Source organism: Oryza sativa, chromosome 2 (genome assembly GCF_034140825.1).
Source record: "Oryza sativa Japonica Group chromosome 2, ASM3414082v1".
Classification (NCBI taxonomy): domain Eukaryota; kingdom Viridiplantae; phylum Streptophyta; class Magnoliopsida; order Poales; family Poaceae; genus Oryza; species Oryza sativa.
This window is the reverse complement of record NC_089036.1, coordinates 18,363,223-18,379,662: the sequence shown is the minus strand read 5'-3', so window position 1 is coordinate 18,379,662 and position 16,440 is coordinate 18,363,223. Positions and strand designations below refer to the sequence as shown.

The 16,440-nt window shown below is 44.4% G+C and overlaps 2 protein-coding genes across 2 annotated transcripts; both read right to left on the bottom strand.

Annotated features, from left to right (window-relative positions):
• Window positions 1–3,205: 3,205 nt before the first annotated feature.
• LOC107277447 (uncharacterized) lies at window positions 3,206–8,089 on the bottom strand. Its single transcript, XM_015772146.3, has 2 exons — window positions 7,634–8,089; window positions 3,206–3,419 (listed from the first exon to the last, which is right to left on the bottom strand). Exons 1-2 carry the CDS (start codon window positions 7,958–7,960, stop codon window positions 3,378–3,380), a joined length of 369 nt encoding a protein of 122 aa, XP_015627632.1. The 5' UTR covers window positions 7,961–8,089; the 3' UTR covers window positions 3,206–3,377.
• Window positions 8,090–9,437: 1,348 nt separating this feature from the next.
• On the bottom strand, window positions 9,438–13,477 carry LOC4329429 (uncharacterized). The gene is made up of 6 exons (XM_015772147.3): window positions 12,897–13,477; window positions 12,588–12,780; window positions 12,420–12,500; window positions 10,528–10,635; window positions 10,181–10,450; window positions 9,438–9,920 (listed from the first exon to the last, which is right to left on the bottom strand). Exons 1-6 carry the CDS (start codon window positions 13,397–13,399, stop codon window positions 9,825–9,827), a joined length of 1,251 nt encoding a protein of 416 aa, XP_015627633.1. The 5' UTR covers window positions 13,400–13,477; the 3' UTR covers window positions 9,438–9,824.
• Window positions 13,478–16,440: the final 2,963 nt, after the last annotated feature.

Sequence of the window (16,440 nt, the reverse complement as noted above, 5' to 3'; positions counted from 1 at the left end):
AGGTCACGGTCTGACCGGTCGTCAGGCCCGGTCGGACCGACCGTGTGCGCCGCTCCATCGGTTCTACTACCCGTTTGATCTATAGGAGGTTGGTTAGCAGTGGTAGAGGCTTTATCTTTTGACATGTAATCGGCCATAAGAGGGCCGAATTTAACCCTTAAAAATTCATCAAATTTACCCTCAAAAGTTGCATCTAACTTATCTTTAAAAGCAATTATAGATGAATCTATTGTAGATGCTACTTGTTGTTGGATAGATTGTGTTATCTCACCATTACTTACCAAATCGGGGGCGAGCTTAGGACGTGGCCCGGGCTTGATGATCACGCCTTGACGAGTCCTAGTGCTTGCCCTCATCAACGCCTCCCGTGTGAGTTCGTTGATGTATTCCTCCATAGCTTTGCGGTCTTCTCCTTCGAAATCATCCAATGTGACCGGTATCATATTGGATGGCTCCACCTCCGTCTTGGATGGCGGCTTCGTCATGGCGAAGTCGAAGTTGAGTTGACGATGAACGGATCTCGTCCCTAGTGGAGTCGCCAAAAATCGTGTTGGCAACTTTTTTGACAAGTTGACAAGCACGATCACAGCACCTTAAGCCTTGCGGTGATCCTAGAGTCGCCAACCACCTCGATCTAGCAAAGAGCTAAACCTAGATGGTTTTGATAACTAAACCGGCTAGCGGAGCCGATTTCTAGATAACTACCCGTCTCGTGGGCAAAACGGAAGGTTTTCAGGACAAACCTACAAAGAGATGTCGCACTCTTGCAACGGCGGCAGACGGTTTACAGCGCAAACCGACAAAGATGGACAAACTAAGAGAAAACTAAAAGCAATATGAAAAACGATTCGATTGATTGATTGTATATTGATTTTTACAATGAACCGGCCATGTCCCTTATATAGGGGTTGGTCTTGCCCTCTACAGGCCCTTCTCCACGTCCAACTCGAGGTAGAAACTAAAGGAAACCCGAAACATGCCTTCCCGAGCAAGGAAACCTCGAGACCCGACGAAACACAGTCGGACTCGGACCTGCCAGTCAGACCGGCCACACACCGCCGATCTGACCGGCCCTGAACCGGCGGTCTGACTGCCCAACACACGGCGGTCAGACCGGCCCACTAAAAGAAAACCGGCAGACTTCCAAATTTTGGCAATCTTTCCTATTTTAATCCTAGGTGCTAAATTTGGGTGTAAACACCCTGCTTACCACTCTAACGGTGAAGAACTTTGCCACAATTCCTTCAATCTTTTTCCCAACTTATGTGGGCTTATTCGGATTACCAGATTTGCACAGGATTTTGGGGAGAATACTATTCACTAAGAAATTTTCATTTCCTCCCATTCGGATCGCACTAACCGGCCATAGGAAAATCGAAGGAAAGTTTCCCTCACGACCGATTTCACAGGAAAAACACAGGAAAGCCACCCAGATCTTAGCTTCACGATGGATTTTTGGTTGGACCAATTTTTTTCTAGTTTGATTCCCCTGTAAATTTTTCATTCCCACGGCCATTTTGTGATTCAGATTAGCAATACTCTGTCAAAATAATTAGTATCAGTTTTTACTCCTATAATGTGTATTGAACACATTAGTAAATACATTACTACATGGTGGCTACGAGAACATGGGCTATATTGACAGGAAGGTGGCAATTGGTTTACTCATAGACTACAAAGTCTAAACAATATTTATAACACTGGTTAAAGACTTACTAGTGTTGTAAGCTGGTAGTAATTTTTCGGCCATCTAAGAACAGTGTCGAATGATGTGGGAGAATTCATACAAGTAAGTACTTTTGAAGGGGGGCATCCATGTAAGTAAATTTATTACTTTTCAAGGTGCAGAGTGGGAAGCTGGGAGCAAATAGAAAACTCAGTAAATTTGTTACTTTTAAAATATGGGGAGACACTAGGAAAACAAAAAATTCAAAAGAAAAACTAGATGGTAAATATTTTACTGAAATAGGAAAAAAAATCTAGAGAGAAGGAACCAGAAAACATGAAAAATTTAGATGGTTAATATTTTATCGGGCCCTTTGATGAAACACAAATGAGAAAAAAGAAACACATAAAGTAGGGTGGTAAAAAACGAAAAAAACCAGACGGAGAAAATGTGGGGTGGTAAAAAAAAAGAAAAACTAGATGAAGGGAACATTTTGTGGTGCTCGAACTACTGTTTCACGCGCTAAATAGGAGTTTATTAGCGCGTGTCAATTAATAAACTCCTATTTAGTCCAAGTAATACTATATTTCTTTCTAATTGAACAAGTATGTGATTTTAAAATTTAAGGGAGCCAATGTGAAATGGATGAGGACTTTCAAAGTGGTGTAATAATATACATTATGTGGCCCAAATGTCAGTGGTAAGGGATGGTGTGAGACAGTGAGAATGGACATCACCACTACTACATTTTAAGTTGTCTAAATTTCCATCTCTTTTTATACAACACCAACAAATTGCCATGGCCTTTCAAGAAAAAAAAAACATTGTTGTTGCTAATGAAAACCGTCCTTATGTGGAGTACATTGTAGTATAAAATTGAAGATGTTCCCGCTGATACTTTGGTACGCCATTTGTATTTGAGTCGGCTTTTAAGTTTGTTCACTTTTGAAAATACATAAGGAGTTGTATAAGAAATCTTTTTTAAAAAAAACTCACATGTTAACTTGGGATGAGAGTCGGACTCCTAATTGCTTCAGAATTCTTGCATGACCACAAGAAAACAATGTACATGATATGGCTATCATTCCAATAAAAGTTCCAAATTAGATATCAATACTATCATTATAAAAATCCCATATAATTTTTAGACAAAAAAAATCTAACAATAATTAATATGATTAAAATAGCTTTCACCCGTTGCAACGGATATTTTATCTAGTTAACTATAACAAATGCAATGCTTCGTAGTCACTTTTCCATGCACACATAGAATTGTTGTCACCGTGACTGCAAGTCTGAAACCCTTAGTTCATCAGGCAAACCGCAATACCTCCCGGTCATATTTACAAGGTTATGCAGCAAGAAACATTAGCTGAGTGAACTGAGCGAAGAACCATTACCTACTCAAGACCAAATTTTAAATAAAATGACCAAACTCATGCAGTTAAGATACAAATATTTACAAGAAAACCTTTTATAACAGGAATGTGTCAAACCACAAGGTAAACTCATGCAAACAAAAAATGTGAATACGATGAATGCAAGGGTAGAAATATTGAGCAGAATGGTATTTATCATAGAGTGAACTATACCAAAACCATGGCAGAGTGCCAAATTAACTGCTGGTTTATGAAATTGACATTACAGTCCGTGAAATGAAGTACACAGTGGATTATGAAGATTAAGAATTAATAGCTTCTCCGTGTTACTGTCACCAGGCAACTGAACTCAAGCTGTGGTTCCAATGGAATTCCTACAAGAGATGTAAGGAATGCATTAGGGAGTACAGAATGAACTGTCATCACCTTCGGAAAATACTGCTTGAGGTAACCTAGTGATCCAGTCAAGAGAGAAAATAAATGGCACCACAGATGGAATCAACTTAAACTGTTAGACTAAATTTTAGCTATTAATCTATGAACCATCTTCATGGTAAACATATAATTTTCACAATATGCACCTGCAACTTAGGTGAAACAATCTTGTCTAGCTAACCTTATCCGGAAAGCCACTAAGCCAGTATTACTCTTACTGTTTTTAAAGTGTGACGTACTCTTATAATGATTCACTACTTTACCTTTTCATTTTTGTCCTTTTCAATTTTATTAGGATATTTTCTTAAGAAAAAAATCATTATAAATAGGTACTTATCTTACATTGTCATGTAGAGTACTGGTTGAAATTTAACATAGAAGTGAGTTCCGAGATGGTTATATTTGATATTAAAATTCTAATCCATATGTAGCTTTGCCAGAACTGAGAATGCAAAGTACATTCCTAGCAATTTAGGCTAACAAAATGTTAGTAACAATCACAAAGGTAAGCTGTAATGATGACAGAGAACTGAAAAGTTTGAGAAAACTCCATGCATTGTTCACATATGCTCTGCTGTACCAAATCCCATTCCATGTCATGTATCATATCTCAACGAATGTCGGCATCACTGATATGTGCAATCTTAACCCAATCATGGCCTACATGTTTTTGGCATCTCTTCTTGAGCTCAGAGCTGCAGCCATAGATGTGCAGGCTGGTAAGAGATGCTGGCATATCTGGAAGTGTCTGAATCTTAACTGCATTGTTTATATGCATGGACTGCAGGGAGGTCAAGGTTGTCACTGCTTGTGGTAAACATTGCAGATGAGAAGCATTAGTCAGAACTAGTTCTTCAAGGGCATGACAGTTATGCAACAGATATTCCTCAGGTAAGAGTGCTAGGTTAGGTCCACCAGAAATTTGAAGCCTCTTGATGGTAGTGACGCTTCTCAATGGCTCTCTAAGTAAGATTGATGGGTGGTCAATATCAAGTTCACTGAGATTCAGAGATAGGCCAGATGAATCAGCATCCTCTGGTGACAGAATAGATGAATCTTCAACAAGCTTGTCACAGCTAGCGATTGTCAATGACATGAGCGATGCGAGACCTTGGATCCCGATAAGTGAAACCAGCTCTTTGCAGTCCCAAATGAAAAGGTATTCAAGATTTATCAATCTTGCAAAGGCTTCCACTGTTGGAAGGTGTGCGATTGAGCAAGCATTTAACACCATATGAGTTAGCCCTATCAAACCTGCAAACAGTTGTAAAGGGAGTTTTGACATTGCACAACCATCTAAAAAGATCCGTTTCAGATATTTAAGACCTGTCAATGAGTCTAGTAACGCAAGTTCAGCATTAGCACACAATCCAAAAGTGATGGTTCTCATAGTATGGGGCAACATGATCTGTCGTGCGATCAGATTTGGGCACTTCACAATTTCAAGGGTTTTCAGGGAGGAACATGAACTGAATGAATCTTCTGGTAGACATGATAAACTTGCACATTGTTGGATGGACAATTCCTCGAGAGCATAAAGAGAACACCCATGCCATAAAGTTGTTATATACGGGCAGTTGGATATCATTAGCTTAGACAGAGAGAGGTTGAACATTGATGATGAACTTCCATCACTGCTCACAAAAAATGTCGGCATAGCCTGTAAACCAGCATGATCAATTTCAATTTGTCGAATGCTAGTAGGTAAAGTCGGTAGTCTTCTCAGCTCCTGACAATCACGCACTGCTAGTGTCTCAAGCCGAGGAAATAAGTTTTCACCCTCCAATCCAACCCATTCCGTGCAAACTGGCATGTTCTCAATCTCTAGTACCTTAAGGGATTGCAATCCAGAAGGCTTCTCACCACTTCCATAAAATGATGAATCCACACACTCTACCGACTTCATGTTAACTATGTACAGATATTGAAGAGAAGGTAAATGCCCAAGATATGGAAGGCACTGCATGCTTTGACAATCACGTAGATAGATGTATGTCAAGTTAATGAGTATGAGATCTTGCAGCCAAAATGGAGGTCGAGAACCAGGATATCCTTCAAGTTGCAATTTAGAAGTGTTGGAGTGTGGTTGAAGCTTATCGAGAATTGCATCAGCTTTGCTTGGATCACATGAGTCAGATGATCCTGGAGCCCAAACTAATGTTACTGCAGATAGATGCTCTTTCTGGTCCAACATGATTTCAGCAGCCTCTTCTATGTTGCAAACATTCTCAAGACCTGAAACATGTAAATGATGAATGTCTCTCAGATTCTTCAGTTCGACAATAGTGTAACCAACCTTTTGTTGGATGCTGAAACCATATAGCTCATGAAGAGAAGTCAGCTTTCCTATAAAAGGAATCATGGGCCTTATTACAAGAGTTAGATGCAAATGGCGCAGATTAACCAGCTTGCACATTCCTTCCATTTGTCCTTCCATAGGGACTGCGGGTCTCGGATTATTGAACTTCATTGTTTGCAAGTGATATAGATTGTATACAACTTGTGGGAACCAACAGGAATGTGTCGTGTTTCCTTCGCCCCACATGAGAGAGAGAGACAAATAGCGAAGGTGCACTAGATCACCCACTGCATCAGGCAGCTTAAAGGGATAATTTGCGGTTAGGGATAATACCCTCAAGCTTTTTGTGACAGCCAACACTTTTTTGAGCATGTGTTCTTGTTCTGCCTGATCTTGCTCTTGAAAATGCATGATAAGTGTGCGTAATTTCTTTGACTGGGAGATCTGTTCAACAACAGTGAGACTTATCACATCAAGGCATAAATGGCGAATAGTATTTGGAATCTTTTCAGAACTTATACTAACTCTGGCACATTCGTTCACTGAAGCTGACCGTGCCAATTCATGCAAAAGATCATGCACAACAAACCGTTCCTCGTAATATTCTTCAAATAAACGACATTTTATATCACGACTAGACCGAGGTCTTGATTTAATCTCAAAAAAAGACTTTCTGGTTAGTGCATCTAAATATCCCATTCCAACATCCTCTGGTGTCATGCCATCTACCGATTGTTGGATTAGTCCTGAGCCCATCCATAAATACACTAATTCTTTCTTTGTGAATTCATAGTCTTTATGAAATAAGCTGCAATACCTGAAACATGACTGCAAATGGGTTGGTAAATGCTGATAGCTCAACTTTAACACTGTCATAATCCCTTCCTTGCCCTGTTGTATATTATGAACACTTGATGCCAATATTCTGTTCCAAGTGTTACTATCCCTTTTGTTGTTCAACAATCCACCTAGAACCTTTGCTGCCAATGGAGAACCACTGAGTTTGCTTACCATTTTCTTGCTGATGTGTTGCAAGTTTCTATAATCATCAGGATTAACTCCAAAAAAGGCATGTCTTTCTAACAGAAGAAGAAGTTCAGTTTCTTTTAGCCCACTCAATGATAAAGACTGGCATTCTCCTTGCATCGCTCTTGCAGCAAGATTAGCTACTGATTCCATTCGAGTTGTCAGCAAGATCTTGCTTCCGGTCTTCCCATATCTTAATGGACTTACTAAAGTCTCCCAACCACGCAGACTCTCATCATTCCACACATCATCCAGTACCAAGAGAAAGGTTCTGGAACTCAGTTTCTCCTGAAGTGCCTTGTGGAGAGCATCTAGGCCAATCATACCTATTTCTGTTCTAGTCACACCTTGGAGGATCTTTCTCGTTAGTGTTTCAACATCGAAAATGTGAGAAACACAAACCCAGACGAACAAATCAAAATAATCTTTTACCTTGTTATCGTTGCATATAACTTGAGCTAGTGTTGTCTTCCCAATACCCCCTAAACCAACTATACAAAATATGGGGATGTTGCCAACAATCTGTTCAGATGCACTGTTTTCACGCTTGGTCAGCCACTGAACTACAATATTGCTCTCCTCTTCTCTTCCAAGTACTAGGCTATGAGGCAATGAGCTTGTCTCACGCAAATTCTTGAATTCCACCTCTTGTTTAAAGTTAACCTTATTGCCAAACTGATTCAGAACTTGGATAAATCGCTCAACACCAGAGGCAACATCAGCTAAAGCCTTGACAGCATTTTTCAACCTCTTCAGTGACCCAGTGTTAAATGTGTGATTAAAACGCTGAACAATCTTGCCCTTATACTGATGCAGAGAGCCACTCACCTTGCTACCCGCTTGTATTTTTTTGGCCTCCCTCTCAAGCTTGTAGTACTCCAGTTCATCAAGCGCATCCTTAGCCAATTCAACAGCATCTCTGAGCTGCCACAACCACGCATCCAGTGCATCACTTTGGTCTCCGATATGCTCCATGTCCACAGCATCCAAGACCACCTTGATCTGAGGGAGGAGTTTCTCCAGCCTCTCTCTAGTAGGCTTCAGCCCTCCAGCTTCCTTGTTATCCTTCAAGTAGTCGAATGCCTTGTTGATGACATAGGTGATGACTGATGTTGCAATAGCTTTCCCTGCAAAAACCGCAGCAACACCAGCCATGTTTGAGTCCTTGAGAGATCAAAGAAAGAAAGCTTTGGCACACAAGCTGAAGGCCTTTTTGGGCAGAAATGGAGAAATCTACTTAGAAACGCATGTGGATCCTGCTAACAAACTAGAGGATAACGCTGCTAAACCACACAGGTGGTGAGCTTGACTAGTACTCCTACCACAACTAATAGTACTTGATTAGTGACAGGAGTATTGACTAAATCGACACATTCGTGACCCACCAAACAAACAGTTCTTTAACTTTGGATGAAAAAGAAAGAATCACACTTTTCGCAACAGAATCCTTCTATTCTAGTCGAGTTGGGTAAATTTTCCACCCTGTGAATTCGACTGTGGCTGGTGTTAAAGATTGCATTACGGCACTGCAGGTCTGATTATCCCATCCCGTTGTATATTTGTTGCAACAACGCAACATCCCAAACCCTATTCCTATTTCCCAATCATACAAGAGTATCGCAGAAGGAGGAATTAAGCTCAACCGTACCAGACTGGCGTGGCGGCGCAAGTTATCCGGCACGGAAGATTCACCATATGTCGGCGGTGGCTTGGTTGATCCGGCCGAGCTCGAGCAACACCCGACGGTCGCCGCCTCGCCGGCGTGGTGGTGAGCGAGCGGCATGAAGCCCGCTCCGGCATTTCGCCGAACACCTGGTAGGTTTGAGGCGAAGAGAAGCACGCGCCGTGCGGTCCGTCGCTACGGGCTACGGGGCTACGGCTGCAATCGATCAGCGTCATGTCCATCTCTGCATAAGTTTTGCTGACAGTGTATTTGTAAAATCTTAAAAAAGGACCAGGATGTACAAAGCCGATCGATCCATAGACTGGAGGCCAGGGCGATGCGACGACGAGGGTTGCAGGCTTGCAGCATGACTCATCATTTGTTGACGACGCCGCGACGGCAATGACGGTCCAGTGTTTATATATACTTAATGCTCCCGCCGCCCCCATCAACCAATATACTGGTATTTACTCAATTTAGGCCATATTTTCGCACCAAACTTCCCCCAAACTCTCAATTTTCCGTCGCATCACATCACATCCAAAACTTTCCTACTCACGTAAACTCCCAATTTTTTTTGTCCAAACTACCAACTGTCCAAACTACCAACTTTCCTCAAACTTCTTCCCAATTTCAGGAACTAAACGCAGCCTTAATCCGAATATCTTGTTTCACAAATTCACACCCCTATTTGAAAAAGGCTTCAACAAGTTATTACAACAAGAGTATGTTGCAGTTTCAGTATAAGACTCGACCTGCCTTTAGCAGAATCTAAGCCTTGTGCAACAGTAAAAAACAATGAGTTGTATTCTGATCTAAAACTGGCACCTAGGATTTTTTTTTTCGATGGAATGGGTAGGAGTTTTTACATATTTTTTAAGCACCACCTAGAATTTGGTTGGTTGTTCTTTGATCTAAACATAACACAGAGATTTTTAACAGATATTTGTTTGTAGGTTCAATTGTATCTTGAGTGCAATTTACTCAAAGTTATATTATAAAATATGCCATTCTCGTTTAACAGAAGAATGCATAATTGCATAGTCATTTCAACTTCACTTGAATTTAGCGTCTCATGTAGGTGGTTCGATCAACCTATGACGCCAAGGAGCAAGGAAGTAAGTGGAAAACCTACCATACCATGCGACCATGCCCATAGACTACTCACTACTACTTAACCTGCTAACCAGAATGACACACTGACACTACAGTAGAGACAGGCTAACTGAAACTGTACATGATGGGGTGGGCTGAGATCAACGCCCGTTAGCTCCAGGGTAGAAGGTAGTCAGACGGTAACATCGGCAAGAAGCTCTTGTAGCATTGTCTACTTGTCGCCACTCGGCATAACTGTGCTCAGGGCGCCTTCTTGTAGCTCAAACCGCTCTCCCAGATCATTCCTACCACAGACTCCAGCATCTCCTGCAGAGAATTCGCCTCCTGATCAACAGCCTGGAAAACAACAAGACTTACAAAGGTCATTAACTCATAATGCCGTTTGCTGCACAGTTGACCAGAAATTATTAGCCACATATTCCAATTCTGGTTGACCCCATGTCGGTAAAATGGGATCTTAGATATTAACATGATAATTGATATGCAGTACACAGCGGAGGCGGACTTTGGATCATAGCCTTATTAGGAATGTAAACTGAAGTGTAAATGCTGAAGAACAGCACATACGCATTAACTTACGAGCAGATTTTACTTACCTCCAGACTTGCAGATATGCCAATTAGTTTAAAGGTAACTTCATTAGAAACCTCTCCAGTTGAGCTTCGATGGTCAAACCGGTCAGCATGCCTTAGCTTGAGCCTCAACTTCTCATTTCTGAAAGCTTTGTAGTTTGTATGCCACACTCCAACTATGCTGAACCTCTCATCAATCGATTCTTTCCCAAGAGGCCATCTAAGTCCACCTTTGACATCAGGATCAATAACAGCAGAAGATACCAAGCAATTTATTGCATTTTTCACTTCAGCCTGCAAAAACCAAATAACTTTGCCAAAAATGTCTCATAACATAAAGGATCAGAATTTTCAAACAAAACCCAACTCACATCTAAGTTCTTAAGGATTCTTTTGGTAGACAACATCAGCCTCAGGTCCAGATCCTTGAACAGACAGGATATATCTTCCACCAAGTGGCGTACCTGGTTCAACTGAACCTGCATGGAAAAGTATGACAGTGTAAAACAAACATGTTAAGCCAAAGAGTTCGTTCTTCTATTGAATAATATATATTTTAAGGATATAGCAACGCACACAAAGTTTTATTTATCCTACACGGGTAAAATTTGCATTTAACAAACTTACCAATTAATTATATGAGATGCTTTTAACATAAAATTTGCAGTTCATAAAAACTGAAGAAACAAAAACCACTGTCATGAAATTTCTTCAGTAGAATAGACATAGGACATGATCACATTAACACAGGCCTGATTTGATTGCTGTCAATTCAATCGTCATCTAAACAAAATATAATGTAACCTGGTAATAGTTCAAGGCTGAATCAAGAACGGATTACATTAGAACTCAGATACAACCATCCAAGGAAAGATATGCTAGGTCTACTGTACTCCTAGCAAAGGACACAAAAGATGACTCTTTCAATGAAGGAAAAAAGGCACCAGACCTTTTCTACTAATAGATACAAATTTCTTACAATTGACAACCAAAATATTCCCTCCGTCCCCAAATGAAGGGGCCAGAATCTCTTAAGGATGGAGGGAGTATAGTGTTTGGCATTGGCTGTGTACCATAGGCTATCGAATTCAACAAAACATGGAAAATTGAATATTACTGTGCAATGTGGCCCATAATTAGGACTTGCTAGTTACTGGTTATATTTCAGCTTTTCAAAATAAAAATTTAAGTTCAGAAAGTTGGTGATGATTAGATAGATTTTATGGCACGAACATTTCAGAAATCCCTTCAAATATACATACTTCAAGTGTATGTACAGATAGCCTCATTCAAATCTAAACCTCTTCAACTGTACATACTTTGTAAGTGCACATACAGATGTATTGTAAGTACACTGTACACAAACTTCCTAAGTATCCCTGTACTGATACACTCCAGAATATGTACTCTCCTTCTCACATGTATGCATTGTAAATGGGCCTCCAACCTTTTGGAACGTTCAAAGCCCACTTGAGCAACTCCTTGGCATCTACAGGGCACTTATTCTCAATGAACCAAACAAAACCACATATTGCATCACAGAATTATAGTTAGCATGAAAGAGTTGCATAGTGCTACTGCGAACTGACAATGTAAGGTTCAATTGTGAGAAGTTACTATCCTAAAGAAGTTCCACTACAGGAAAAAAAAAAGGCTATGAGTAAGTGCTAGATGACAAATCATTGGAATTTTGAGAGGCACATAGTATATTATCTTGCTTACTGATAGTGTAGGCTTCCAGTCTATAGTATTGGAAGTTTGTAGCTAATCGAGCTAATCCATCATTAGTAGATTTACTATAATGTTGCATCCACAAGACCAATCAGTAAGAACTAGCGACCTCAAAAATGATTAAAGGCATATATTTTGGGAATCACAACACCTGGAAGGACAAAGTAGCTAATAGGCTTCATCTAGTACCACAAATGAAGTAGACAAGTTTATATGAGCCAGCTTCTCACTTTATCAAAAAACTCATACGAATCAAGATCCCTATGATAGACCGGTAGCTATGATTTATGCCATACATCTCACAAAGATGAAGCCTCATTGTTCCTATTTCTCATGGGTACAAGTCAAAATGCTAACAATCCCAACACTCTATTTTCGGGCATTCAGCAATCATACTCAGAAAAATAATCTACACAAGTAGAGCCAAAATTAAAATACAATGTGCAAACTACTCATATGAATCTATGATGCAGAACATTAATAAGACAAAAGGTAAGAGGCTAAGGTTAGAACGATAAGCAGTTAAGCACACCTTATGGATAGCAAGCTTTCCATCTTCTTGCACGGTGCATTTGCACGTTATTGTAGAATCACTTTGACGCTTGTCAAAGACCTACAATTCATTTACAGGCCCCAAAGTTAATTTCACCCAACTATAAACCCAAAACATCGTAATTGACATGCTACCAGACGCGCAAACCTTCACATGGTAGTGCTCTTTGGAGGAATCAAACTCCAGCCCCATCTTCTCCGCAGCGGATCGCTCCATATCATCCAAGCACTCACTAGGCACATTGGTATAGAACGATTTATGAAGATTGCTCCTCGAGCCCTCTTCTCCTGCTTTCACGGCTTCGCGGAGCGAGTTCATGGAGACGGGTGATCCGCCGCCGCTACACAAAATCAATCAATAATAACAGCAGCAACTCTTTGTGATCAACACCCAATCATTCTTCCACGAATCCAACGAGAAATGGTAGATGGGATGGGAGAAATTAAGGAGACTCACGACGATTCGAAGAGCACCTTCCCCACCCTGGCCACGACGCTCAGCTTCACCTCCTCCTCCTCCTCAGGCACATCGCCCGCCTTCGCCCTCCAAGCCGCGGCGAGGAGGTCCGGCAAGAACCTCTCGGTGACGGTGGATGCGGCGGCCGCCGCGGAGCAGGGGGAGGAGGCTTCGGCGGCGGAGGAGGAGACGAGGGCGAGGGGCTTGGCGCCGGTCCTGCGCTCGATGGGGTCGCAGGGGAAGGGCTCGAGGCGGAGCGACCCGTCGTCGTCGCCGTCGTCGTCGGGGAAGGGCGGGAGCGTGGACCAGCGGGAGACGCAGCCGGCGGCGTGGACGATCTTGCTGGAAGGGCGGGTGGTGGCGCCGCGGTGGTGGCGGCCGCGTGGGGAGGAGGAGAGGGAGAGCGAGCGGAGGGAGGAGGAGAGGGAGGGAGGAGGAGGGGCCGGGGTCGGGGCGGGCGTGGAGGCGTTGGAGTGGCGCTTGTGCGGCGGGAGGTAGGCCATGGCCGCCGGCGACGAGGTTTTGGAAAGTTGGTCAGTGGCGACTGCCAATCAAGTGGAGAAGTGGAGACGGCTGAAGGCAGGAGAATAAACAATTCCGTAGGGTTTTATTTAGGATTTTTTTCCCCTACTTTAAAATAGAGAAACAATTAGATACATATTTTTGGAATAAATTTCACAAAACCTACGTATATATCGTATATATTTTGACTAAACTATCACGAAACTACATATTTAATACTCCCTCCGTTTCAGGATATAACACGAAACTACATATTTAATACTCCCTCCGTTTCAGGATATAAGACTTTCTAGCATTGCTCATATTCATATAGATGTTATGTCTGAATTCATTAACATAAACTCTCTCCGTTTCTAAATATTTGACGTCATTGACTTTTTTAAATATATTTGACAGTTCATCTTATTCAAAAAATTTAAGTAATTATTAATTCTTTTTCTATCATTTGATTCATTGTTAAATATACTTTTATGTATACATGTAGTTTTACATATTTCACAAAAGTTTTTAAATAAGACGAATGGTCAAACATGAGCTAAAAAGTCAACGGTGTTAAATATTTAGAAACGGAGGGTGTCGGTGACATGGGATCGGGGGTATCATGACTAGAGGCTTGGGCAGCCGCAGTCACCCACGTGGCCTGACCCCCTCGGGGGGGGGGGGGGGTCGGGCCCGAGGGAGACGTGGCCACCCCCTCCTCTGTCTTCCCGAGGGGTCGGGCCGCTCCTGCTTCGGCCCCGAGGGCTGGGGCGCCCCGACCCCCTGTGGTATTGGCGCCATGTTTGTAAGTTAGGTGGGCACAGCGGCGCTCACCAAACCACATTTATTGCGGAATGGACAAGCGCGCCACGCCGCATTTAATGCAGCACGGCGCACGCATATTCGGTCCGTGACCGGTCGCAGTGTGTGATCGGTCACAGACCGGTCAGATCGCGGGTTAGGTGGCAGCAGGCGGACTGTCACACGCCTCGCCCCGTCCCGTCGGAATGATGAGAGCCTCTTGGCACTCGTCCCTAGCTGGAGCCGGCGTGGTAACTCCTGGAGTTAGCACGTCAGTCCCGGCTCGATTCATGCCAGGCTTCATCGCAACCATTGCAAGGAAGTCACTGTATGAAGAAGGGCAGATGTGTGGCATGCTAAACTGACACGTGGTGGACAAGAATGACCGGTCTGTCACTGGTCCGACGCCGGTCACGTCATCGGCAGACAACCGTGCTCTCATGTTGCATCAGCTTCCGGCGGAGTGAAGGCAGGTATGACCCATCCCATCGGAGGGTCATTCGGACAGCGGCCATTGCAAAACTCCGCCCATTAATGAAGAAATGACAGGGTGATCCCCTGTGTCTGACGAGTGACGGCGCTGGGCATCACTCAAGGACAGGCGTTGATTTAGCTTCCAGGCGGAGGCGCGTGTCAAGATTTGGTCAAGATAGGGTGGGTCCCCACCCAAAAGAAGAGTAGGTAGAAGTGGTACATGTGGTATCCCCTTGAGATATAAAAGGAGGACCTTGCCCACAAAGAAAAGGGGGGACGACTCTGAGAAGACTTGAGCTGGGGGAGGAGATCGAGAGAAAAAAGAACCAGAAGAGAAGGAAAAAGAGGGGTTCTAGAGCTTGAACTCTCTTGCTCCCCGACTCTCTGTAACTCTTCCTCACACATATCCACCAGAACACAGGAGTAGGGTATTACGCTTCTCAGCGGCCCGAACCTGTCTACATCGCCCGTGTCTCGTGCGTTTGCTCTCTCGCGTACATTCCACAGATCGAGGGTGAAGAACCTCACTTAGCGCCCCTGGCCGAACCGGCAAAGGGGGGCCTGCGCGGTCTCCCGGTGAGGAGCCCCACGCTCCGTCATCTGGCGCGCCAGGTAGGGGGCGCGTGCGCTTTTCTAAGCCCTTATCCTCTTTCGTGTGCGCCAAGTTTCTCCCGCTCAGCCCAATGGCCGAACGGGCAGTGGCGCACAACCTCTCTCCGAGCGCTAGCGGTGACGACAGGGAGCAGAACCCGCGCCGTCGAGCTCGTACTCCACCGTCCCCCTTTCGCCGAAGTCTTGGGCGGGAGGAGGCGCTCGAGGGGATCGAAAGATCCGCGACTTCGTCACCCACGGGTGATGGAGAAGGACGGCGAGACGGGGAGCGTCGCCTCCTCGTCTACGGCGATGGCAGCACGCCCCAGGGCGCGCTCCAGGCTGCGGGCGCGCTTCTGCGTCACCCGCCCGTCGTCCCCGATCCAGAGACTCCAGCTCGACGTTGGCTGGATGATGTGGCCAACTTGGTCATGACGGCGCAGCAGCGCCTAGGCGCCGGCGGGCGGTCCTTCGCCCCCAAGGCCTCTGGCACTGCTACCACCGGCTTCATGTCGTCGAGGCGGAGGGCGCGGCGAGCGGCGGCCGTTACCCGCCGTTCGTCCGCTATTCCCTCGTCGACGCCTCCGACCAAAGAAGATGTGCGTGGGGGGCCGGATGCCCGCCTCAATATTGAGCGCCGACGCAATGGTCGTCGTGCTGCCCACGCAACGAAGGGCGCTTCCTCGTCCGGAGCGCCACTTCAGTCCGGGCATGGGGGCCAGCCTCCCATGTCCCCGGTTGGCGGTGCCGGCTGTCGAGCCTTTGTGGCGAGCCTTCGGAACGTCCGTTGGCCCCCAAGGTTCCGGCCCACCATCACCGAAAAATACGACGGAAGCGTCAACCCTGCCGAGTTTCTCCAGATCTATACGACCGGGATTGAGGCCGCCGGGGGTGACGACAGGGTCATGGCGAATTTCTTCCCCATGGTCCTGAAAGGTCAGGCGCGGGGTTGGCTGATGAACTTGCCACCCGCGTCGGTACACTCTTGGGAGGATTTGTGCCAGCAGTTCACCATGAACTTCCAGGGCACATATCCGCGCCCAGGTGAAGAAGCGGACTTGCACGCGGTACAGCGAGGGGACGATGAGTCTCTTCGCTCGTACATTCAGCGGTTCTGTCAAGTCCGCAACACTATACCGTGCATCCCCGCACACGTGGTGATCTACGCGTTCAGGGG